The sequence below is a fragment of the Puma concolor genome, chromosome B2 (assembly GCF_028749965.1).
Source record: "Puma concolor isolate L17-30 chromosome B2, mPumCon1.1.hap2, whole genome shotgun sequence".
In the NCBI taxonomy this organism is placed as follows: Eukaryota; Metazoa; Chordata; class Mammalia; order Carnivora; family Felidae; genus Puma; species Puma concolor.
This window is the reverse complement of record NC_141671.1, coordinates 131,560,680-131,587,767: the sequence shown is the minus strand read 5'-3', so window position 1 is coordinate 131,587,767 and position 27,088 is coordinate 131,560,680. Positions and strand designations below refer to the sequence as shown.

Genomic DNA, 27,088 nt, shown 5'->3' with positions numbered 1-27,088 from the left:
CCCTAAGTGGGGTGTATGTCTGTATGCAAACTGTATGCTCTTCTGACTGAACTGAAAATTCCTTTTGTCTAAAATGTCATATCCCTTGGGACGCCTGGACGGCTCAATCGGTTAAGCATCTGACTTCAGCTCAGGTCACGATCTCGCGGTTCGTGAGTTCAAGTCCTGCATCGGGCTCTGTGCTGACAGCTCAGAGCCTGGAGCCTGCTTCAGATGCTGTGTCTCCCTCTCCCTGCCCCTCCCTCACTCGCTCTCTGTCTCTCTCTTTCAAAAATAAATAAACATTAAAAAAAACTTTTTAGGGGCGCCTGGGTGGCTCAGTGGGTTAAGCATCCGACTTCAGCTCAGGTCACGATCTCGCCGTCCGTGAGTTCGAGCCCCACGTCGGGCCCTGGGCTGACAGCTCAGAGCCTGGAGCCTGCTTCAGATTCTGTGTCTCCCTCTCTCTCTCTGCCCCTCCCCCGTTCATGCTCTGTCTCTCTCTGTCTCAAAAATAAATAAAAGTTAAAAAAAATTTAAAAAATAAATAAATAAAACTTTTAAAATGTCATATCCCATTAAACACAATGCTTTAAACACGAGGTCTATTCAACGAACGTGACTGGCCGATAGTTATCAACAACACCTTAGTAGAGAACAAACTCTCTACTTGTATCTGGGCGGTATGAAGGAAGCTATTGTATTTTTGATTATTACCATGTGATCTGAAGGCATGATATAAACTGATGGTGTATATGAGTATTACTTTTCCAAGAGGAGGGTAAGGATGGGGTGCCTAGTCACTCTGGGTTGATACAGATACTATGCTTCAAAACAATATGGTCTGGAGGAGAGCTATTTACTATAATTCCAAGCGTGGCTCCTTCCACCCCATGGAACGTTCAGGTCGGCACTTAGAGCGAACCTGAGAACAGCATGTGGCCCTCACCTTACCTAGAAGTCACCTTTGTTCCTATTCCTCTCCTTCACATGACTACCTCCTTGTCTCCTTCAGGCCTCAGTTTGGAAATGTCTGCTTCTAAGAAGCAAACGTGGTTCTCACCGCAAACTCTTTGGCTCCCTGTACTCAGGTGTTTTGATGCTGGTCTCCCGGAGGCCACAATCTGCTTGAAGTCAAAGGGCAATTCTGACTCACCATTCTTTTTCTGGTCCCAGCAAAGTCTTACCTATGGTAGACCTTCATTCTTGTTTGTGAAACAGATGCATGTCAATCACTTGTTACTTCACTGAAAGTGCTAATACCTCAATGGACATAGTACCACATAATTTTCAGATTTCTTACATTTAACACCAATGTATCTTTAACACAATACAGATCAGTTTTTCTTATATATTTCAAGGCACTTACTGAGAAAGAATAATGGGAGACTAAAAGCCCTGAAGGTTTTTTTTTTTTTTTTAAATTTTTTTTTTTTCAACGTTTATTTATTTTTGGGACAGAGAGACAGAGTATGAACGGGGGAGGGGCAGAGAGAGAGGGAGGCACAGAATCGGAAACAGGCTCCAGGCTCTGAGCCATCAGCCCAGAGCCTGACGCGGGGCTCGAACTCACAGACCGTGAGATCGTGACCTGGCTGAAGTCGGATGCTTAACCGACTGCGCCACCCAGGCGCCCCAAAGCCCTGAAGGTTTTAAGGGAAAAGTCAGCAGTATTGGGCATCAGAGGCCCAAGTACTAACTCGAGATTCCGGTGAGGATCAGAGACCCAGGAACACCCAAGTGTCCTGGGCAGAACCCACACATGGTGTAATGGAAAGGGCACTTGCCATTTATTTTGTTATCTTTGATCTTCATGTTTCAACTATTAGAGTACGGACACATTATCTTAAAAAAGGGATACAAGCATTTGGGACTGTAAAGGCACACGATATGGTTTTGCAAATATAACTAATCGATGGGTCAAATAACACTCTTGGGTAAATTCGTTTCATGTGAAAGCAAAGGGAGCATTTTACCCCCCAAAAAAGGAATTAAGAACAGCCAAAGGGTGAATTAAGGACATGGGATCGTGGATTTGCATGACAGTGAGACCATGAAAGGAACAGAAGGAAAAGGGAATCTTGGCTTGTTGTTTGGAATTAAATGCTATCTTTCCAGAGAAATAAATGGTGATCTTGGTGTATGAGGTATTTTCTATTTAACGTAATACTATGTAACGTGAGTTATGAGTGATGTTCTTTTTTGCTCTCAGGAAGCAGCTTCCACACCAAATGCTTCCCCCCACTTTCAGTGTGGCTCTGGCAGGTGCACCATCCATACTGTGAGAGGGAGGCTTTGCTGCCTTATTAGTGATATGGCAGCATGTCCAGCATTTATTTCTATCTCTTTCAGTACAGACTAGCTAAGCAAGACGCTATCTTGGACCTTATTTGACCGAAAGGAACTGAATGTACTAATTCTAAGTAAAGAATAAGAAAGCAAAAACACTCTCAAACATCCGTGGACCTATGACTATGAGGTCTGCCATCTTTTTAGAACATCAGGGCCTGCTGGCTTAATGAACATAAAACTGTCAGCAACACTTTATTAGGTTGATAAGGGAAACACTTCCTTTGAAGTTAGGCCAGCCCAATGACTGACATGCCACACGGACCAGACAAGCACTAATGATGGACTGTTCCATAATGACGGGTGTGATTTTTCTTTTTTTTAAGGGTGTGATTCTTGAATGTTGAAAAGACTGTATCAGGGACAAACCACAGATGGATTTGAAATTCAACAGTTTGGTGAGACAGGACAGTTGGACTTGAAAAAAAAATCACTATTTGCACGAATACTTTCAAATTAATCCCCCTGAAATCTATGTAGGTCTGTTTTCTCTTTATGTTCCAGGGATATTATCATTAAAAATATTAATTTCTGATAGTCAGTACTTATAAGTTTAACCAGAGTCTTTCAATGGAGCAGGACTAAGGAAAGCCCCCGAATACTATGCTTAATATTGAATAAAGCAAAACAATAAATTTCTAACAGATTGTTAATAGGGCTTCTAAAACTTCTGCAGGCTAATTAAATGCAAACAAGGGGTTATGGACTTTCAGAGAAAGTAATTTTAAGTTACAATATCTGTCAAATGCCCTTTTGTTTCTTTGTTTTTGTTCTTTTGTCTTTGAAGGATTTGGGTCAAGAACAGAGGAAGAGAAGTTTGCTCTCAGCAGTTTCTAAGAATTCTCAAAATGCCTACAGAACTTAAGCTAGGTCTGACAAGTTTTTGCCATTCAACTCATAGGCAGACATTATAGAACAGGAAACAGTCTGTCTCCTAAGGATTCATTTCTATGCTGCATGGAATCATCTAGAACCAGTGACCAGGAACTTGTGAATGTCTTGAGGGGTCCTTGATAGACATGTATTTTGCTGGTATCTTAACTGACCATAGCATATTCACTCTAGAAACCAAGGTCTTTAAAGAAGCCTTCAGAGAATAGCATAATTGCCCCTGGCATGTTTTGAAATTTCTAATTGCACAGACAAATCATAAAGCAGGTTTCTGTGGTTAATACAGTAACCACAGTCCCTAGCATCTCTGGGAACTATTCCTGGGTCTCTCTCAGACATGTCTAGAACCTCAACTAGGACCTACAACATTAAGTATCTGGATGCCACCAGCCAAGCTCCCACAAATGGAGACAGTGCTATGCTGAAATATCTTGGTTTTGATGTTCTACCATGCTGACATGCTCACAGGGGTCAGTTCTAACAGTAAAAAAGATATTCAGATTGATACCATTTTTTCTAAAAAAATAAATAAATAAACATAATACTGACATGAAGTTTCTGAGGGGGCGTCTGGATGGCTTGGTTGGTTAAGCATCCGACTCTTGATTTCAGCTCAGGTCATGATCTCATGGTTCATGCAATCAAGCCCCACGTCAGCTCTGTGCTAACAGTGGAGAGGCCCTGCTTGGGATTCTCTCTCTCTCTCTCTCTCTCTCTCTCTCTCTCCCCATCTCTCTGCCCCTGCTCTGCTTGTGTGCTCCCTCTCCCAAAATAAATAAACTTAAAAAAAAAAAAGCTTCCAAGGAAAGGATAACATTCCCAGATATGGGGCGCCTGGGTGGTTCAGTTGGTTAAGCATCTGACTTTGGCTCACATCATGATCTCACGGTTTGCGGGGTTGAGCCCTACATTGGGCTCTGTACTGACAGCTCAGAGCCTGGATCCTACTTCAGATTTTATGTCTCCCTCTCTCTCTGCACCTCCCCCACTCATACTCTGTCTCTTTCAAAAATAAACATTAAAAAAAAATTCTCAGCTCTCTAATGATTGAAGAGAATATCCCTTCTGATTATTACTGTTAATTAATGCTTAATTGATTGTTAATTAATTAAATAAAAAAATAAATGATGTGCTTACAAAATGGACGCATCTACCTAAGAAAATCATCCTATTTCTCTTCACTAGTTATAATTTCTCTCTTCTTTGTATTTGCAAACCTGCTCTCTCTCTAACTGATTATTACTGTTAATTAATGCTTAATTGATTGTTAATTAATTAAATAAAAAAATAAATAATTATGTGCTTACAAAATGGACGCATCTACCTAAGAAAATCATCCTATTTCTCTTCACTAGTTATAATTTCTCTCTTCTTTGTATTTGCAAACCTGCTCTCTCTCTAACTGGTCCTAACCTAAGAATCACTGTTTGGAGCCTAAGACCTAATTCTCAATATTGAGCTGTATTGAAACAAAAGAATAGGGGGTTTCTCTTGATTTTACCTTTCTTATCTTCTGCCTTTTCCTCCAGAGGTGGTGTTTTTTCAGCTACACAGCCATTACCTTCTTCAGATTTTACTACATTTTCCTCTCGGGTAGATTCCTCTCCGATGGGTATCATGTGCCCGTTTGAATTTTCAAAGTTAACTGTTACATCTCCATCTAAAATGGGGAAAGAAACACCTAGATGTCTAACTTGATGGTTTTCTTAAAACCCAGTTTTCCAGTTATTAGGACTATAGGGTTTGGGTTCATGTATCAGGCCCTGGGAACCAAATACATCCTGTATTGTTTCACCATGTTTTACTAAACATTTCATTCAAACAAAAGAGCTAGGAAATCCTTAGTCTTGGGGGAAAAACAGTAATGGTGGGGATATCCACGTGCCCTTTTAGGACAGTAGAAATTATTATCCTAATTATGAAATATCCCAGGGCAGCACAGCCCTTCTCTTCTTGCGTTTGGTTTTGTTGAAGTCAGGACTTAGGAGTCTCTGTCATTCAGACACTGAACGGTAAAAGGAGAAATCTGAAAAATGGAATAAACATTTTAACAAGCACTAAAAACACAAGGTGAATATAAGTACACAAATAACATGAAATGTAGTTACACATACAAATGATAAGAGGGATAATATGAAATTTTCCAACTGCCACTGTCTCCAGATTGTTGCATCTATGATATGCTAACTTTACATAGAAAGATAACTGCCACTCTGTATTCAGGAAAAGCTAGTAGTGAGGCTAATTTTATTTTCATTTTCTTACTTATGGAAATATTAAAATGTATTCAGATCATTGTCACATATAACTGACCAAAAGCCTTTAATGTGACCTAATAATAATTTGAAAACATTAGGGGGAAAAACATGTAATTAAAAGAAAAAGTAATTGCAGAGGAACTTTTTAAAAATCACAACTGAAAATAAAATTTGCAATATGTTATCTAAATCAGAAATAACTAATTTTAATCCCTGAACTTTCATAATTTTTAGAAGCTTCAAAAGTGAATGAGATTTTGCATAAACTCTTAACTCAGTGATACTTGAAAAGATTAACCTTAGGTCATATATGGAACATTTGAAGAGGCTTTGCTACCATTGTAAAAGTAATAATAATAATAATAATAATAATAATAATAATAATAATAAAGTTGAAGTTTTGACTTTGCAAATTTGAAGAATGCATAAGCTATTCTTATGCAGTTTTTTATTAATCTTATTTTGGCAATCGTTACAAATAAAACAGAGATCATCTCTCATATTTTCATTAAATATGACTGAACTGCTTTGGCTCAACAATAAAATCCATTGGCCTTCTCCACAAAAACAGGCATGACATTTTAATAAGAAAAATACATATCATGGAATTCTGTCATGCTCAAAATGAAAATGAAATTGTTGCTTAAGCCATATAACTTCCAAGTACCTATAATCTGATTCCTGTCTAAAAGTAAAATAGACAATAATTGAAGGTAATGCCATTGCAAATAAATCTTAACTATTTCAATAAAATTAAGGTAATACTTTTCGAAGAGTATAGGTCAAACCAAAATGAAACCAAAAGACTCTTCATTCTTATTATTAGATCCTAAGGAATTCACTATTAAAAACAAGGGAGGGGAGACATAATGTAATGTCCAGGTATTAGACACAGGAAAACCAAAAACTAATGCAAGAATGGAAAATTCCAAACAAAGTAGAAAACCACTTCTTTATATAAAAAAACCTCAATTTTTAGGCAACCCAAATATAAATTTACCTTTGAGTTCTCTGGCTTTAGTTGATAACAAAAATATGCTGAAGTTACGTTAGTGAAAATTTAATTCTGTTTCAACCCTTATTAAGCTAGAATTCTATAGTAGGTTAAAGAACCGATTTTTTAAAATCTAGAACAAAAAAGCTAGAGAGAAAATTAATAGTCAAAGTGCAATAAGAAATTGGATTATCACATAAAGTCAACAAAGTGGAAAGATACTTACTTTGAGGTATGAAATAAAGCTAGCGCATATGAAAATAACTGTAGAAAAAGGAGACACATATGTGATAAATACAGAATTCAAGAATAAAACACAGTAGAGATGAAGTTATTAATAACTAACTGGCGTGTGTAATGAAAAAGTTTTCTAGTTTTGTACATTATTGTAGAGTTAGAATAAGTTAAGTCCTTGATACAGTTTATGTATGTAAGTAAAATACACACACACGTGCTCGCAAAGGACAGCAGGGAAAGACGCTGACGTTATAGCAATAAGAGCATTCGTGTGCAAAGGCAAAAGGCAACTCAAAAAAGGCTGTAAGCTTAAAGTGAACCAAGAGATACACAGATGTCTGGGGGCTTTACCTCCTTCTGCTCAAACAAGTGTATCTGGGATATAGTTCACAGAGAAACAGAGATAAGGAGAGGGCTGTGAGACCAAAAGGTGAGTGACTCATCAGAAGGTTAAAAAGTACACCACAGGAGAGAAAGAAAGGAGGCTGGAAGGCAGGCAGAAACATCTCCTTGCCCTCGTGTTAAAGCTACGGGGAAAGATGGAAGGAAAGAACCAGAAATAAGGAAGGAACTTGGACTAGAACTTGGAATTCTCAGGAGAGAAGGCCAATTGTTGAACTTTTAGCTGAAGTTAGATCTTACTGTAAAAAAGATCATCTAAAAGGAATAATAATAATAACAATATAGCTGAGAGTGAGGGTGTGGGGTGGGGTGGGGTGGGATGGGTCAAACCTAGGGGAGCTGGAGGGATTCTAAAAGCCTATCTGGCTCACTGAATAAAGGGCAAAATTGACAGTAAGTGTCAAGAGAGCTGAGGCAAGGTCAAGCAGATCAAGGCAAAGAATGAATCTTCACTGGTAGAAGACAGGAGGCTGTCACCAAGCACAGCAGCTTCCAGTCTCTGGCTAGAGCTGAAAACAGACCGAAACTCTCAAGATAATTGTTTTTGGAAAAATGACAGAAAACTATTTTTTCCAGCCCTTGGTTGAAAAGGGGAAAAGACTGTTTACTACAGGCATCACCAGGAACTTTCAAGGTTTAGGTCATTTCTATAGGTCTACTTAGGGGCCACAAAAAAGGCAGAAAGTACAATTCAGTAACTTATGGCTTCCCAAACATTAAACCTATTACAGTATGGTTAGGTGAAAAATTGTTTTTCTTCTTTTATGTTTTAAAACTTGTAATGTTCAGCTCACAAAAGTTACAAAAAGGTCAACCAGTGTCCAATTTCTGGGAAATAAGTATATGATATCATAAGCGATCAAGTACATAGTTTAACAGATTAGGCAGAGCAAAAACCAATCAACACTAAGGATTTCTTTAAACTGGCCATTGCCACTTGTTTTTAGAAAAAGTAAACTTTTTTCTAGCTATGATTTTTTAATCAGATAAAAAAAAGGGGGTCTTTATATCTGTCTTTCATACTCGGTAACAGTTTCATCATAAATTTTTCCATTTTTCCTTTCTTTAAAAAATTTCCAAATTGGGGTGCCTGGGTGGCATAGTCGGTTAAGCATCTGACTTCAGCTCAGGTCACGATCTCATGGTTTGTGGGTTTGAGCCCCGCATCAGGCTCTGTGCTGACAGCTCAGAGCCTGGAGCCTGCTTCGGAATCTGTGTCTCTCTCTCTCTCTGCCCCTCCCCTGCTTGTACTCTGTCTCTGTCTCTGTCTCTCTTTCAAAAATAAATAAAGATTAAAAAAACCTTTTTTTTTTAATTTCCAAATAAATGATACCAAACAATTACACTGGCCAACCCCAGAAAGGGTATTACTCTCCCCAGAAAGGGGATTGATTGCTCAGTGGATTTGTAATTTTTCTCCTGCCTCCCAAGAGATTAGAGGGGAGACAGATTTTAACATTTCAAGTCTACCTTCAACTGACAATAAGTTAGGGATGTGCATTTTTTTTAAAGCCCCAGACAGGAAATAAATAGCTTCCTAGTAATGGAAAACTAGAGAAGACATAAAATTCATTCATAAAACAGAATGAGAAAAGTATAATAGGTCAGAGATTGAAATCAAATGCCTAAAACTGTGAGGGCTCAAGAAAAATGGTATTATTCATTCCAGACTTTTCCCTACATTCTTTGAAGCAGGAGTAAAATAGTAAAGCATTCCCTAGCCCTGTTCAGGAATTATTCAGATGTTGGAAAAAGTGTGTCATTTGGGTTTATAAATAGTGAATTCCAAAAGATGTTCTCTGCAAGGCACATTTATCAGAAAAAGAGAAGTAGTATGATTTCAATTCCAAATTAATAGTACTTTGTTTCATAAAAGTACAGTAATACAACTTTAGCCCAGTAAATATCCAGGGGGTGGGGCAAGGGAAGGCATGAGGTAAATCAACAATTTTGCAACAAAAATTCCCTTTAGTTTTAATAGTAGTGGGAGCAATGAAAATTATTTGGCATTACTTATTTGGAGAAATAATCAATCTCGGTGTCTTCTTCTGAGGGTCTATCTTGGTTTGTACCTAATCCTTGTCTTTTTGAGCAAGACTCCCTCTTGGGAGGGTAATAAAAGGGGGCAGGGGAAGATTAGGGGCAGGGGAAAAATACTTGGAAATAGTAATTGTTAGTGAAAAGGTGAAAGACAATTAGATTCAAAGAAATGAAAAGAGCACAACGGTAGGAAGATTACTTGAGAGAATGCATAAAGCAGATTAATTTGTCTATTCATGCCTTACTGATTGAACATTTGAATGTATTATAGAGAATAAAGGACAAGAGGTACATTGACATTTCTTTTCTCTCCCTTTTTCTTTTACTGGTAGATTGAAGAAACCCAAAGGCACCAGCCAAGCTAAAACTCTGCATGTACTCAAACAATTGAGATAACTTGCATAGAAAGACTGAAGCTCAAGAAAAGAAGAGGTGTCATATAAGCATTTGTATCTTATCTGTATCTTCAGCCAGTTCACCTTTGGAGAGCTTTAGGGTTAGTGACATACGGTGAAGGACTCACCAAGAAGGTCATTGAATTTCTTTTCTAGAATACCTTCTGCAGCCCACAAAGGCATTCTGAATTAAAGCAAGATTCTCAGAGGGCCATACTCACTGCTTTATCTCCCAAAGACCATGATCATCTTAAATTTCAAAAGAAAATGAAAGAAAGACCAAAGAATGAGGGATCAAGTTACTTTAAATGTATGATTAATTTCCTCACCTTGATCAGGCAACTCCTTAAGAACGCCCCTTCTTATCAGCTCCTCTCTACTTTGTCTTGTGGATATCTTCCTTTCTAATACTTTTAAAGAGAATAAGCATAAGTAAGAATCAAGTCATTGCTTAAAATAATTATGAAAAACATTGCAAGTAGAATCAAACACATTTATTCTGTTCACTTGAAGGCTCAAACCCCAGTGTTTCTAGTCGTCTCGGAAAACATGTGGTTGGAGTCAGTATCATTAGGACAAAGGCAAAGGACTGCAGCCCATGCTCTGAAACCCAGCCCCTGGGCCTGGTCCTTCAAATGACGATGTTTGGCCAAGAATCCAGACACATGATTTCCTATCAACTAAAGAGCACACAGTTAGAAATATTCCTTTTTTTAGGCATTCTAAAACCAGCTTCTGTGAATATGCAATGTATGTAAAGGGTATGTATGCTTACATTTAAACCAAACAAACAAACAAACACTCAGTAAATATTCAGGTAATTCATCTGAATCCCAGTGAAAAAGGGCTACTCTTCCTCCTGCCATCTATCACAAAAGTCCAACACATCAGATCTCTGTGACTCATTTCCTTGCTATACTCAAAAGGTCTAGCATGTTCCAGTACAGCCCCTGACAAACCCCAAGTCTTAAGAGGATGGAATGAATTCATGCTTTCACAGGCATGTAAAGGGATGGGGATCTCAACACTGCCTCTTCCTTCTGGAAGAATTTAAATTCCTGTTACAACTTCAGAGTGGAGAAGCTCAGGGTGGGACTTTAATAGTATTCACTTTATGTGTATATAATATTAGTTTCCTGAACCCTGCAGGTCTGACTCTACTCCCCACTTTGAGGGGCCAAAGAGGTGTGTAAAATTAATACGGAGTCACGTCACCTACTAATCCTCTGAGCCGACATTCTCTGACGTGTGTTCTTATACAAGTCTCTTCCCTCTAGATGCCCTGTTAGAAAAAGCATCTTGACACAGCAAAAAGGGGCCACAGAAAGGGCAATTTAGGTAGAAGGAAAGGTACGTTGGTGGAGACTGGGTAGCCACAGCAGGACTGGATTCTGTTTCCCCCTAAAATTCCTATTCCTGGCCTCAAAATTTGCAAATCCTGGAACCACATGAACAACATCATTTCAAGATCCAAACTAAACCCCATTACTGCAAGCCCTACTCTGACACCCAGAAACAGAACTCGTACTAACACTAAGCACATGTTTTCTGGGGGTGCCCCAGGTGGCCTGAAGTAAGGACACTTTGAAGACAGAGAAAGGAAGGGAGAGGTGTGTCTTGGGCCAAGAGCTTTGGGCCAAGCACCTGCACGTCCTCAGTAAGTGTTTAGTAATGGCATGAGTCCCAGAATACCAACACTTAGTCTCTCTTGAAGAAATTGAAATATTTTTTACCTTTTCTGATAACCATTAATTGTGTATTCCTCTTTAATCCTGGTATTCGTCTTTTATCCTGACCTTTATCCTGACAAAGGTCAGAGTAAAATTTGATGTTTAACACAGATTTCATATGACAACTCCAACGAAATCTGTTTCCTCCTTCTTAGAGACCTGAATTCATTTTTATTTTATTTACCGCATATGTGCCCTTTGTTCCTGGTTTTGTCAAACATAGTTTTGGGTAGAATCAGAATATAAACAAACAAGACAAAAAATGAATGAATGAGTGAATGAACAAATGGTCAAAAAAATAATCACGAACATCTTATTGGTTCCAATGGAGACACACACACACAACTTCCCATCTTCCTTTAGATTACCACCCACCCTCACTCTCCACCCTCTTCCAGAAGCAAGTAACAACAGCTCCTGCAAATGTTGGTCATTTCAATGGAGGATGGGGGGGTGGGCAGCCAGAGCTGTTCTTTGATGGGAGTTCTTTCATCTAAAAAGAGTGCTGTTATTTCAGTACAGCTTCGATTTGTTCAGGCTTTTGTCAATGAGAACTCCTGTCAGCACAGGAAGCCAAACAACACCCACAATGACACCATGGGGTACTGCAAAGACAGTGCAGATGGTTCAGAAGGACCCTGACCACTGTGGTTCCCCAAGGATTGTACAAACCCATTCATGCTTGACTGGGGCTCTGAGGAGACCCAGGCCCGAGACAGATTGGGGCAGAAGACGGATGGGGCTAAATTTGTCCAGGGAAGTGACAACAGGACTTGAGGTGGGACAAGACCATAGAATGGGGAACAGATGCCAAGTTTAGGCAGCCGCACCGGGGTCTGGGCTGCTGGTCGACCTCTTTGGACCACAGGACGGCTCCTGCCGCTTGCCCCAGCCCCCAGGCCTGGAGGTGGGCCCAAGGATTCCAAGCTTGAGGACACAGGTGGCAATTGCAAGAGCAGGTGCCATTAGCCACATTCTGAGGGGCCAAATGCAGTCGATTCAGAACATAGTCCTTGTGGCTGTCTGCCCCTTCACCTTAGGAAACAACTTTTCATTGTTTGCTGTTTCTGCAGAGTGATCTAAAACATGAAGTGGTTGTCAGGGGTCCTGGATTCTAGTCCCAGAACTTCCACAATGAGTTCTGTGAGCTGTCTCTTCAGGTTCCAGTGCCTCTGATCTGTTATCTGTAAACTGAGGGACGCGATTCAGTGATCGCTAATGGACAACTCATCCAGCTCAAATGTTGTGTGATCCAGTATCATTAATCAAAGCCATTCTGTAATCACTGCTTTGGGCGCCTTTAAAAGCTTTCACTCTTGTACTGAAAGATCGTCTGAGAGCCCAAACCTATCTTTTGTTTCTGCCTTTCCATTATGAATCCCTGAGGATGCTTCAGTTTTAAGTTTTAAGCTTTCTGTTGCTTTAGTTCTAATTTAATCTCAGTTAAAAATCCCTCATCTTTCTTCCTTGCAAATTCTGGAGCTTTGAAGCAGCTTGGCTTCCTGCCAGGAACTGAAACCGACAGCTTTGTTCTTTGCTTTACCTCTTATAAACGGGCCCTGATAGGAAAACGTCTTGGCAATTTGTTTGGTCTTTGGCTGAGCGGATTTTTAACACGTAGTGCAGATAACTGTGTACGGGGCCAATGAGAACACACTGCAGGCGACTGAGCATGGAAAGTATGTTGCTGGGGCACAAAGTTCCAACCACTGTTCTCCCAGAAGAACAAGTATCACACTCTTCATCTTTTAAAATATTTGCCTCATGTTTATATAGTGTCTGTATGTTTGCAAAGCACATTCACTGGACACTTTTTCATAGGCTTGGAAGCGTTCTGCATCGGAATGAGTCTGAGAGGTCACTCCCGTCCAACCTGCCGCCCAAAGCAGGAGCCATTTCAGGAACATTCTTGAGATGTGCTCACCTGCTGAAAACATTCAGAGGCAGGATGGCCCTCTCCAGGCATCTGTCACCCTCGTTCTTAGGAAGATATTCCTCATAAGGAGTCAGAATCCCACTCCCTGTAATTTTACACGTTCATCAAACCCGTGCTCCCCATAGCTCTAGAGTAAAGTAAGCCATCCGTGATGGGAAAATAGTCTGAGTTACCTTTGTGTTCACTGAGAGCAAAGTGGGTTGTTGAAGCCCCCTAGAACCTGATGCCTAGTATAGTATCCAACCAGCTGTTCTTTGACTCTGAAGTTCACACTGATCTGTGCAACGATAGCAATAATGTTGGGGGCCTCACAAATACTGCTGGGGAAGAGATTTAGCAGGGAGGTCAGATCATTGGATGCAGTAGCTAGGTCTCTCCATGAAAAGTATGGTTACCAGTTGAGTAAACAGCTCATGGTTACTTACTTTTATCCCAATTAAAAAAGCGTGTGTGGTTTTTTTTTATGAAGATCAAAGCAAACCCACGGCTTCTGTTTTGCTCTCTGGATTGGGTGAATTCAAGTTCTGACAGTTCAATTCTGGTTACAACAGCACACACTCTGCTAAGTGAGGGATGCACTGTGCCCCATTTTCCTGCCTTCACGCTTATACTCTGGTGCTACAAGTATTTGAAGAGGACTGATCTTCCAAAAACATCCAATGGCTGTCCATCCATCTCACTTTGAATTCTCTCTCTACTCCTTGGCATGGTCTCCACCATGCCCCCCAGAGGCTGCCCCCCCCCCCATGGGATCCTTTCCTCACCTCTCCCTCCTGGCTCTCTCTGCTCCAGCCCCTCCAGCCCTGCTTCTTGTCACCTGCTGCAAGCAGCAAGCTCCTGCACGGTGGCCTCTGTCCTTACAGGATGGGATTTCCCCAGACCCCCACATGGCTCATTCCACCACTTCCTTCGAGTCTTTGCTCAAATGTCACCTTATCAGAAATCCCTCCATCGCACAGCCGTGGAATAGCTTGTTCGTCTTCTCGCCTCTATCTACCTTATCCTGCACAGTATGTCACCCCCTCCTGAAATGGGACCCGCTCCTTAAATGGAGTTTCGATGACAACCAAAGCTCTTGTTTTGTTTACTGCTGTTTCTCCAACAGTGCCTCGCAGGTTGTTGGAACTCAGAAAACATGTGCATTTGTTGCATAAATGAATAAAATAAAATAGGCTAATAATGCTAACAGTTTCGTTTTCTGCCCCTTCCCCCCCCTCCAGTCTACGAGAAAGCAAACGAGGCTTGTGGCAAAACTCTATGAACAGGAGTCTTCTGTTTTCTGCCCCTCTGCTACTTGGCTGGGCCCGCCAAAGGGAAAATCCTGAGCTGTCTGTCCTATGGCTCATCTGAAAAAGTCTCTGTGTGCTCTGAAGAAGGAAGGCTGTAGTGTGAGGAGGACAGACGGCAGCCAACTAACAGGATGTAGCACACGACCGGGCTCATCATAAATTTTAAATGATTTATGATGTCCTTCTGGGCATGAAGCCTGCATTCAGGAGAGGAGGCCGGGGCACATGCTACCAGCTCCTTGCTGTGGACGCTCGGCCAGGATTTTATATTACTCTGGAAGTATCTGGGAGAGTAAATCTTGTAGTCAACAAGCCACTTGTGTTTTCTTCTGGCGAGGAAAGAGAGTCCTAATTCTCAATTCTAACACCGTTTAATGACGGAACAAAACAGAAGAGCAATTAGACTACTAAATAAGCGTACCGTGTTATCTTCTTGGTGCTGAGTGCTGAATGGCCTTACTGTAAAACTGTGACAGAAACAGAGAACTGGTTGTCTCGTGTTGAAAGCGTTCTAGAAGAGCCTGGCTTTGCTTTACCTCTCCTCAATAGCAGTTACAGAAAACAGAATGTCAGAAAACGGCCTCCTTTTTAAAAGACCCTTCACGAAAGCGTAGCAAAGTCATTTAAAGCAACAACCATGAAAATGCCACCCAACGGGACATTTGCAAAAACCTTCCAAAACATCTCAAGAACATAAGGCAGCGAAATAAAGCCAACGTCCCCCACTAAAAATACTCAGGGGTCTGGCCATTTTCTTATTTATCCATACCCTTCTTCTACTTAAAAATCCTACTGACTACAGAACAAGCCCGACTCATCTGAACCCGGCCAGGCTTTACCACCGGTCCCGGGGAACCATTCTTCCCCTCCCTCTGTTCACCTCCCTTTTTCACAAGCCCCATGCTAAAGTCAAACCTTGCTCCTCACCATTTTAAAGACTTTCTGTACCTCCTCAGCTCCACTCCTTTGTTGTTTCTTTCTCCTCGAATCAGACCTTTGCCCTCTCTCCCTCTCTGGTGGAATCCTCCTAACATTCTAAGATCTCTTCACACAGCGGCCCCTGCTAGGGATCTCAGCATCCTGGCTGGCGAGATTCAGTAACAACTGTGTTCCTGACACACTTCAGAGTAACTTCTCTGTGCCTCAGCTTTCTCATCTACAAAATGGGAAAACAGCTGCTACCTTTTCTGGCTCTTTTGGAGGCTAAATGAGTTAAAAAGCTAACGTGCTCAGACCAGTAAGCACTGAATAAATGTTAGCTATTACCAGTACCTGTGTTCTAGCACTTCTCTACTTTTCATTGCTACACGTGTACAGGGATGCATATTGACATGACTCTAAGCCCTATGAGAGATGTCTTGTTTATCATTTCATCCTCATAATGCCCCAATACACTGCATTAAGTTTCTGCATTTGTGTTTTGAGAGGAGGGAGGGAAGACATGTCTAGCACCCTTTGCTAACCTTTTCTACTTATTTTTCTTTTTAATTTTTTTTTCAACGTTTATTTATTTTTGGGACAGAGAGAGACAGAGCATGAACGGGGGAGGGGCAGAGAGAGAGGGAGACACAGAATCGGAAACAGGCTCCAGGCTCTGAGCCGTCAGCCCAGAGCCTGACGCGGGGCTCGAACTCACGGACCGCGAGATCGTGACCTGGCTGAAGTCGGACGCTTAACCGACTGCGCCACCCAGGCGCCCCCCTTTTCTACTTATTAAAAAAATTTTTTTAATGTTTATTTAGTTTTGAGAGACAGAGAGAGACAGAACCCGAGTGGGGAAGGGGCAGAGAGAGAGGGAGACACAGAATCCGAAGCAGGCTCCAGGCTCTGAGCTGTCATGTCAGCACAGAGCCCGAGGCGGGGCTCAAACCCACGGACCGTGAGATCATGACCCGAGCGGAAGTTGGATTCTTAACCGACTGAGCCACCCAGGCACCCCTGTACTTATTTTAGACATAGCTTTGAGGAACCACCTTCCTCCTCTCTCAGTCCATGTGATCTGTGTGAAGCTAACCCCAACCCTGGGCTCCAAGACTGCCAGGCTTATCCAATCAGAGCCTAGTATCTTCCTGGCATCGGTGATTGGTTACAAGAGAGGCTGTGTCCCAACTGTACCAATGACATCCAGCCTGAGAATTTCTGGAACAGGAAAAGAAGGCTTTCTCTTTCTTTTGTATCTGTTGAAACTAGCCACATAAGAGCCTAGAGCCCCTACTAGTCATTTTGCCTCCATAAAAGGAGAGTCTAACTTAGAACAAAACAAAAAAGCCAATACTGAAGAACAGGCTCAAAGAAGGAGATGGATTCTTAATCTTAGTTTTTAAGCACCTGGATCCAACCATACCTGAAGGTTGATGCCCCTGGTCTTTTCACTTTCATGAACCAATAAATTTCCCATTTGCTTAAGTCTATTATTATTCATCAGCAATAAAGAGCTTTTACTTTTGAACAGCCAAAAAAAGGTATTACATAGATGCTTTTTTTAAAAGTGAATTTTCTCCCAACAGAAGACAAAGATTCTCTAGATTTTCAAGGCAGAAATATGAAAGAAGAACTACATAGACCTTCTTTATCCCCCTCAAGTTCAAGAATTTGAAAGTTGACCAGACCTTAAAAAAGAGGAAGATGGTGAGATCTATGTCCCTCCTCCTCTTTGGAAATCGGTGCCACAACTTCCTCCAGAAACCTTATAGTAATCATCCATTTATTTGCTGCTTAAATGGCATTTTTATATTTACTTTCTCATCCTGCTTCCCAGTATTCCTGAAAGACAGGCTAAGCAATTCTTCTTAGTTCCCTCAAATAGATAAGGATATCGGGATTTAAAAAGGCTAAATACATTTTCCAATCATATACGCAGAATCCAGTTGAATCCAAATGTGTCTAACCAAAAGCCTACTGCTTACATTCTCCAAACTGAGTTGATAATTATAAACATTTCAACTTCCCCGTGACAGGTATCATGCTTTCCAAATTTCCCTCAAGATATGAGGCAGAGAAACTTTTTAAAGTTAATTTTCAATGAGCACTTTTTAGATGGTAGTACATTCTCATAGTTCGAATTATAAAAGGATACAATAAAAACTCTCACTCTCACCTTCCCCTCCGCCTATTCAAATCGAACCCCAGCTGTACTCCACAAGTAAATAACCACGCTTATTAGTTTCCCATGTATCCTTCCAGACTTTCTTAGGCAAATGCAAATATTCATTTTTATTATTCTCTTTTCACACCAAAGGTAAGCTGTTTTGCAAACTGTTCAGCATTATGCTTTTTCATTAAACACTGTATGTAATACTTCTACAATTTCAGGCGATGGGGTGACAGACAAAGGCCAGGTTGAGGAGGAAAATGTGATGATCTTTGTCTTGTGGAAACAACAGCAGCTGAAATCAGTGCTGTGTGCAGAGGGGGCGAGCTGGGAACAGCCATGGGAAGTCAACCCCAGGGACTCCTGGATTTTATTCCCCAGGGGTAAGATTTAGGCCTAGAACAATGAGCAAGTCCCCGATCCCAGATGGGCCAGGAAGTACAAATAATCCTAGGAGACTAATCAGAGGCCAGGATGTGTGAACTACGTGAAACACTGCTTGTCTTTCTTCCAGTAGGACTCTCACCGATACGTGAGCAACACAAATGTTTAAGACAGGTGCTTCTGGATTTATCCTGTCTTTCCATTTCTTGTTTCTTCACATTAAAAGATGGTAAACTCAAAACAGGGTGACACCACAAATGTTACAGAAGTTTGGAACAAAGAGAATGATACTCATCCTTAGAGTAATTAATTCTAACTTCACACTATGAACAAGCTGGAGACCTGATATAAACATGAATCTCATCTCTAAATGGTGAAGAGGTTTTTTAAACTAGAAGATCAGACAAGAGTGGGTGTGAAAGAGACCTTAGTCCTAAATGAAGATATGCCCACTTGTTTAAATATCAAATTCAACTGAGTAGAATTCAAATTCAACTGTGTCAGAAATTATTCATATCTTAGGCCAAAATGTTTTGAAGGGGTTAATATGTAACCTTTAAAAGCCTGTTTTTATTTAGTGAACCTAAAAACAATACATAATAAAACATCATCAACTCAAACCAATAGGCGTGAGTAACCAGCTGGAGTAGTAAGGCTGAGTAGGCGTTCCCCCAAATCCATGTTTACCACCTTCATATACATATCTCATCAGACTAGGATTCTTAAGGTGATTAAATTTTTTTCTATCTTTTTTTTCTTAAAGCGGCTAGGATTTTAAATAATTTTTTAAAATATTTATTCATTTTTAAGAGAGAGAGAGAGGGAGCATGAGTGGGGGAGGGGTAGAGAGAGAGGGAGACACAGAATCCAAAGCAGGCTCAGGCTCTGAACTGTCAGCACAGAGCCTGATGTGGGGCTCGAACTCATGAACCGTGAGATCATGACCTGAGCTGAAGTCTGACACTTACCCAGCTGAACCACCGAGTTGCCTCCACAATCTGTTTTCTTAAACAACCTAAGCGTCCATTGATAGATGAATAAAGAAAAGTGTTTACATACACACACACACACACACAAACACACGCACAAACACACACACACATGGATTGCTCAACCATAAAAAAGGATGAGATGTTGCTATTTCCAACAACATGGACGGACCTAAAGGGTATTATGCTAACAGAAATAAGTCAGAGAAAGAGAAATACAGTATGATTTCACTTATATGTGGGATCTAAAAAACAAAATAAACAAATGAACAAACAAAGCATAAGCACAGAGAACAGACCCATAAGCACAGAGAACAAACCAGTGGTTACCAGATGGGTGGGGATAGGAGGATGGGCTAAGGGGTGAAGGGAATTAGAAGATACAGCCTTCCATTTATGGAACGCGTAAGCCACAGGGATGAAATGTACAGCACAGGGAATATAGTCAAGAGTATTGTAATAGCATCATACGGTGACAGATGGCAGCTACAGCTGCAGTGAGCACAGCAGAACATACAGACTTGTCGAATCACTACGCTGTACCCTGAAACTAACATAACATTGGGTGTCAACTGTACTTCAATCAAATAAGATTAGAAAAGAAAACATTTGGAAAGCTGGTATGAACTTTCTTGGATTAATGCAAAAAAAAAAAGTTTTCTTGAGCATGTTAATTAAACATTCCTCTCCTACCATCTTGCCTGTATTACACAATGTACAGTATCTATAAAGAACAGTATTTCTTTGGCAAAACTGGTCCAGACCTAGACTAAAACAGGATGCACAAATGATACCCGATTCCTGTTGGACCCTGCAGTGAGACGACCAAGGCTAACTCTACTAAAGTTTTTATTTTCCAAAACAAAACACCAAAAAATATTGGGGGCTTAGGGAAACATACCTTTTCATTGTAACTCAAACTATAATGTTTAAAATTTCACAGCAGTGCTGTTTCCACTTGGACATAATCTCCCTTTCAGGAGTCTCCCCGTCTGCTCTCTATTTCCAAATCTCTGATTGTTAAGATGGTAAAGGGGTCTCATCATTCTTCTTTAAGACTGAAAAAGCTACAAAATCGGGGTGCCTGGATGGCTCAGTCAGTTAAGCGTCCGACTGTTGATGGTGGCTCAGCTCATGATCTCACAGTTTTATGAGCTGAAGTCCCACGTTGGGCTATGCATATGGACCACGAGGAGCCTGCTTGCGATTCTCTCTCTCTCTCTCTCTGCCCCTCCCCTACTTGGGCTCTCTCTGTCACTCTCAAAATAAACAAGCTTTTTTTTTTTTTTAAAAAAGAAAAAGCTAGAAAATAGAAAATGAATCAGGAAGGATATGTTGTAGCCTTTTTAAGAATATATCTTAAGCTTAAATCCATACATTTCAACTTATTAGCAGGTGATCATATAGTCAAGCTCCAAATTCCCCCAGGCCTTTGTTTCTGCATATGAAAACAGAGATAGGAAAACCTGACTTGGATGGACAACAGGATGATTAAAACATTTCATAAAGTATTTGATACAAAGTAGGGAGCTTATAAATATTAGTTTCTTCTCCCCTGTGTTCTATTTTCTCTTGTATATATACGTAAATCTCTTTGATAATATTCTGTTGGTATTTTTACCTTGATATGGTTACTGATCTAGAAGGTGGTGTAGTATAGGGATTAAAAATGAAGACCTGGGGCGCCTGGGTGGCTCAGTCGGTTAAGCGGCCGACTTCGGCTCAGGTCACGATCTCACACTCCGTGAGTTCGAGCCCCGCGTCGGGCTCTGTGCTGACCGCTCAGAGCCTGGAGCCTGTTTCCGATTCTGTGTCTCCCTCTCTCTCTGACTCTCCCCCGTTCATGCTCTGTCTCTCTCTGTCTCAAAAATAAATAAACGTAAAAAAAAAAAAAAAAAATTTTTAAAATGAAGACCTGGGGGGCGCCTGGGTGGCTCAGTTGGTTGGGCGGCCGACTTCGGCTCAGGTCATGATCTCGCGGTCTGTGAGTTCGAGCCCCGCGTCGGGCTCTGTGCTGACAGCTCAGAGCCTGGAGCCCGTTTCAGATTCTGTGTCTCCCTCTCTCTGACCCTCCCCCGTTCATGCTCTGTCTCTCTCTGTCTCAAAAATAAATAAACGTTAAAAAAAAAAAAAAATGAAGACTTGGGACACCTGGGTGGCTCGGTCGGTTAAGCATCGGACTCTTAATTTCGGCTCAGGTCGTGATCTCATGGTTCGTGTGCTTGAGCCCCATGTCGGGCTCTGCGCTGACAGCATGGAGCCTGCTTGGGATTCTCTCCCTCTCTCTCCCCTCACCGCCCCCCCCCAGCTTGCACTCCCTGTCTCTCTCTCTCAAAGAAAAAAGAAAAGAAAAAGAATGAAGACTCAAGCCAGGCTTCTGAGGTTCAAACATGGGCTATGCCACTCACAAACCCTGAAACCTAGGGCCAGTTATTTAACTTTTCTGTGCCTCAGTTTATTCATTAGGGAAATGAGGGTTATAGTTAGCAACCCACCTCACAGAGTAACTGGGAAGATACTTAAAACACCATCCGGCACACAGTAAAACCTCAACGAGGGCTAGTTATTACTCAAATCCATGTATCCTGTTCCTACTTTAAATTTAATCCCAAATAAAACTTGAAATGGGTAACAGAAATCAAACTTTGTCTACTGTTACTTATTAACACGTTACTTCACACGCTCCACATGTAGCAAACTATGCAAATTATTCAAAGGGAACTTCTTCAAATCTCATGGGTAGTAACTAAATGGAACATTTTATTTTTTTTGATGCTTATTTATTTATTTTGAAAGAGAGAGAGTGCTCACACACACACACAAGCAGGGGAGAAGCAGAGAGAGAGAGAGAGAGAGAGAGGGAGAGAGAGAGAGAGAGAGGAGAATCCCAAGCAAGCTCCACGCTGTCAGCAGGGACCCCGACACGGGGCTCAGTCTCACGAACCATGAAATCACAACCTCAGCCAAAATCAAGAGTCAGACGCTAACCGACTGAGCCACCCAGGCGCCTGTATATGGATCACTTCAGCACTGAATTGTGAAAACAGCAAAAAGAAAGGACTACATAATGCCAGCAATATATCAACATCAGATTTAAATAGGTAACTAAATTTTAGTCCTAATGTTTTACACTTGATTCACCTAGGTGCACTTCAAAAACAAATTACAAGGGCTAAGAGTGAGACACAATGAGGAATTATTGTTTAATGGTAGAGAGTTTAGGTTTTGCAAGATGGAAAAGTTCCGGAGATCTGTCGCATAACAATGTAAATATACCTGACACCAATGGATTATATACTTAAGAACAGTTATTAAGATGGTAAAATTTGTGTCATGTGTTTTCTACCACAATTTTTAAATTTTTTTTTTTTTTTCAACGTTTATTTATTTGTGGGACAGAGAGAAACAGAGCATGAACGGGGGAGGGGCAGAGAGAGAGGGAGACACAGAATCGGAAACAGGCTCCAGGCTCTGAGCCATCAGCCCAGAGCCCGACGCGGGGCTCGAACTCACGGACCGCGAGATCGTGACCTGGCTGAAGTCGGACGCTTAACCGACTGCGCCACCCAGGCGCCCCTCTACCACAATTTTTAAAATAAATTACGTTGTAAGACGTTTTTGGACTACATTAATGCGAACAGCCATTTATCTAAGGTGAAAAATAGATCAGAAGGTATTTTCAAAGAATTTTAGCCACACTGATGGTTACGGCGTTCATCATCTATTCTCCAGTACCCAGTGTTCTCTCCAGCCACGCTTTTTATTTTCTTATATTTCTCACGTAGCCTCTCATGCCCTGCCTTTCAGTGGGTACTAAGTAAACACTTATACTTTGGAATAAAGAAAACCTCAAGAGCATCTGTTTCAAAACCTGGAGAGTTCTGGGTTTGGGAAAGCAGGTAAAGAAAATTTAGCACAAAATGTCATATGCCTACATGAGCAAATTCTTTTCACTTAATAAAAAGAAGTAAGAATTAAGACTGCAATTTATTTTCCAAGTGGGAAACAAATCAGGAAAACACAGAAGCCAAAAAACAGTCACTTTTCAGGACTTAGCCCTTAGCGATAAAGACCGGATTCGTATCACAGGATGAAAAAAATCAAAACAAAACCACCAAGGGAAATAATATGCAAAGGAAATAAAATAATGGACTTTCCTGACACGATTCTCTGACCCAGGCCACAAAGAGTTCTGTAGCACCTTTAAAAAGTATTTAAAAAGTGGCACCACTCCAAAGGAAAATGAAATTAGGAAATTATCCACCCAAGTAAGGCTTATAAACAATCAGACTGTCTCTTAAAGCAGTACAAACTGACTATGTCTCATCCCAGTGTAAGTTTTTTTTTTTTTTTTTTATTAAGAGGCCAATGGGAACATAGTTCCTTCTCCTCTATATCCCCCTGAGGAAGTTAAATGTGGCAAAGAAAAAAAGAAATGCAAATTAACAATTCTATATTCCATTCTAGTGGGTGTGGCTCTTAAAAAAAAGTCATTTATAATCAGAAATCAGTAAAATCAGTAGTATGCATGGGTCACTTGGTAACAATTTCATAGGATGCTCAGTGAAAATGCCTTGCTTATCTGAGCCCTCGGAGAACCTAACTCCCCCCGGGAAAGGCTGCAGGTCTGAGATCTTAGTCTGCTCTATGAGTCAACAAATTTAAATCTAAAACCCAGCTTGGTTTAAACAAACCATATCACATCTTCTAGAATGGGCCGGAAGCAAGGGAGTCTCCTCAAGTCTGTTTAGAAATAAGATTTTATGGTTTCTGTTTATCTAAGGAAGGTGGGTCCTGATGATTTGGCCATTCATTATGTAGCTGGCTAACTTAAACCTGTGCTAGAAGGTTTTCCTATTTATGAAACCACCAATTTCACTTATGAAAAATACACAAAAAGTTAGCACTCATATTACTCTTTCCCATAAATGGGTTTCATCCCTAGAATAGATCTATAATGAATAATAAATGCTCCATAAATAAAAAGGTGGGGCCTTAATGATTCTTTCCATCCATCTATATGCGGGAAGATTGAAACAAGAAAAATTCATTCTACTGGGAGAAAAAAAACTGAAGAGGAATATTTAGTCTCCTTCATTTTTAATATATAGAGAACAAATTTGTTTTAATGCCATTATATGTCTTTAGGAAAAAAAGAATAAAAGAATTAAAACAAGGAAAATGTATATTTATGTATATGTATGTGTATATGTATATATATGTAAATATGTATAATTATTATATGGTCTCTTATCCACAGAATTTTTAACACACATTTGGTCTAATTTGGTTAATTTATAAAATACACAGGTACACAACTGGCCGAACTGAAACACAACCCAGACCTTCTTTCTGTGTCATTGATGCCATCAAAAGGCTGTTGCCATACAGAACAGACAGTACCCGTTACTTAAGTTCGTTATCCATTCGTGAGGGAATGGGGCCCTAACCTGTCCATTAAGTTTGGTGAAATATTAATTTTGTCTATTTTGGCTTCTCAATTCCTTAAGGCTCTTAAGCAGCTCTCAATGACACGAACACTAAGAAAGAATGGAACCCCCCCCCACCCCATTCCAGCACTTTACAAATCATATTCACTAGCAAAAACCATATATATGGAATAAGATAAGGCCTATCAAGAGCCTCTCACTAATTCATTCAACAAACGTTTACTAAATGCTTTAACATAAGCCAGATGCTATTCAAGCTGCTTTTGGATTTTACCAAAGAAGAAATCAAAAATCCCAGTTCTCATGGAATTCATAATCTAGTGGGAGGGGGGACCAGTTAACAAAAAATACAAATAATTTATAAATGTTAGAAGGCTAAGATGTGCTGTGGAAAGAACAAGGTAGGGCAGAAAAAAAGGAACCAAGGGTGCCAGGGGACCTACTTTACACCCACTGGGATGGCAATAATAAAAAAGCAGATAATAACAAATGTTGCCCAGCACGTGGGGAAATTAGCACCCTCACCCACTGCTCAGGGGAATGTAACACGGTGCAGCTGCCTTGGAAAACAGTCTTGGCAGTTCGTCAAAATGTTAAACACCGAATTACCATATGACTCAGCAATTCCATTTCTAGATCTACAACCAAGAGAAGTGAAAATACGTGTCCACGCAAAAACTTGTATACAAATGTGCACAGCAGCATTATTCATAAAAGCCAAAATAGAAACAGCCCAAATAAACGTCCATCAACTGATGATGGATGGATAAATAACATGATATATTCATACCCTGTAATATTATTTGACAATACAAAAAAATTAAATATTGATAGGTGTTACAATATAAATGAACCTTGAAAACATTATGCTAAGCAAAAGAAGCCAGTCACAAATGGCCATATATTTCTTGTATGATTCCATCTACAGGAAACATCAAGAATCGGCAAATCTATTAAGACAGAAAATAGAGGTGGGGGGGAATGGGGAGTGACCGCTCAACAGGGTTTCTTTTTAGGGTGATGAAAATGTTTAAAATTGACTGTGGTGCTAACTGCACAGTTTGTGAATATTACTAACAACCAGTGAATTACACATAAAATGGGTCAACTGTATGGCATAGGAACTATATCTCAAAAAGGCTGTTAAAGGAGGAGGAGAGGAGAGATTCAGTACAGAGACTGAAAGCAGACCTCATTGAGAAGTTAGCAACTGAACATGGACTTCATTGAAGGACATGAAGTAGTTGGTTAACCATAAGGAAAGGTGGAGGAAGAACCATCTTTCGTTTTCCATTTCAAAGCGCCAAGGGTCCTAACAAAACTCATCCAAGATAAAAGAGATAACCTTAATAATCCTATACTGTTAAAGAAATTGAATTTGCTGTTTAAAATGCTTTTATTGGGGCGCCTGGGTGGCGCAGTCGGTTAAGCGTCCGACTTCAACCAGGTCACGATCTCACGGTCCGTGAGTTCGAGCCCCGCGTCAGGCTCTGGGCTGATGGCTCAGAGCCTGGAGCCTGTTTCCGATTCTGTGTCTCCCTCTCTCTCTGCCCCTCGCCCGTTCATGCTCTGTCTCTCTCTGTCCCAAAAATAAATAAAAAACGTTGAAAAAAAAATTTAAAAAAAAATAAAATGCTTTTATTTATTTAAAAATGTTTTGTGATGTTTATTTATTTTTGAGAGAGAGAGACAGAGAGAGAGAGAGAGAGAGAGAGAGAGAGACAGAGAATGAACAGGGGAGGGGCAGAGAGAGAGAGGGAGATACAGAATCCAAAGCAGACTCCAGGCTCTGAGCTGTCAGCACAGAGGCCGATGCAGTGCTTGAACTCACAAACTGCAAGATCATGACCTGAGCCGAAGTCGGACGCTTAACAGATTGAGCCATCCAGGCACCCCAGAGAATCTTTTCATAGAATATAATGAACTCATTTTATGAGATCAGCATCACTCTAATACCAAAACCAAAAATAGTACAAGAAAATAAAACCAGAGACCAATATCACAAATCCTCCACAAAATATTATCAAATAAAACCCAGCAACATATGAAAAGAATACTACATGACAACTCAATTGTGTTTACCCTAGGGATGCAAAACTGATTCAATATTCAAAAATCTATCAATGTAATCTATCATAATAACCATCTAAAGAAGAAAAACCACATGGTTGTATCAATTGATGCAGAAAAAGCATCTGAGATATTCAACATCTGTTCATAATAAATACTCTCGTAAAGTCAGGTAAAAGGGAACCTGCTCAACTTGATTAAGTGCATCTACAAAAAACCTTCAGCTAACACTACATTTCTTTTTTTTTTTTAAGTTTATTTAGAGAGAGAGAGAGCACAGGCAACAGCGTGGGGGAGGGGCAGAGAGAGAGGGACAGAGAGAGAAACCCACGCAGACTCCGTGGTGTCAGCAAGGACCCCAACATGGGGCTCACTCCCATGAACTGTGAGATCATGACCTGAGCCAAGATCAAGAATCAGATGCTTCCCAGGCACCCCCAACTAAAACCATGCTTAATGAAAGCTTCCTTCTAAGAATGAGAAAGAGACAAGCAAGTCACATTTACCAGTCCTATTTGTTGTACCATACTGGAAGTCCTAGCCAGGCAAGAAAAGATGCAAAAGGCATATAGATTGGGAAAGGAGAAATAAAACCATTCCTAAT

The 27,088-nt window shown here is 40.5% G+C and overlaps 1 protein-coding gene across 1 annotated transcript in view; it reads right to left on the bottom strand.

The window, feature by feature from the left end:
• PHACTR2 (phosphatase and actin regulator 2) overlaps window positions 1-27,088 on the bottom strand; it is a 293,165-nt gene that overhangs the window by 62,255 nt on the left and 203,822 nt on the right. Inside the window, exons 5-6 of the mRNA XM_086708411.1 lie at window positions 9,875-9,955; window positions 4,721-4,879 (exon numbers count right to left, since the gene is read on the bottom strand). Coding sequence (XP_086564537.1) covers window positions 4,721-4,879; window positions 9,875-9,955 — 240 coding nt within the window. The remainder of the gene's footprint in view (window positions 1-4,720; window positions 4,880-9,874; window positions 9,956-27,088) is intronic.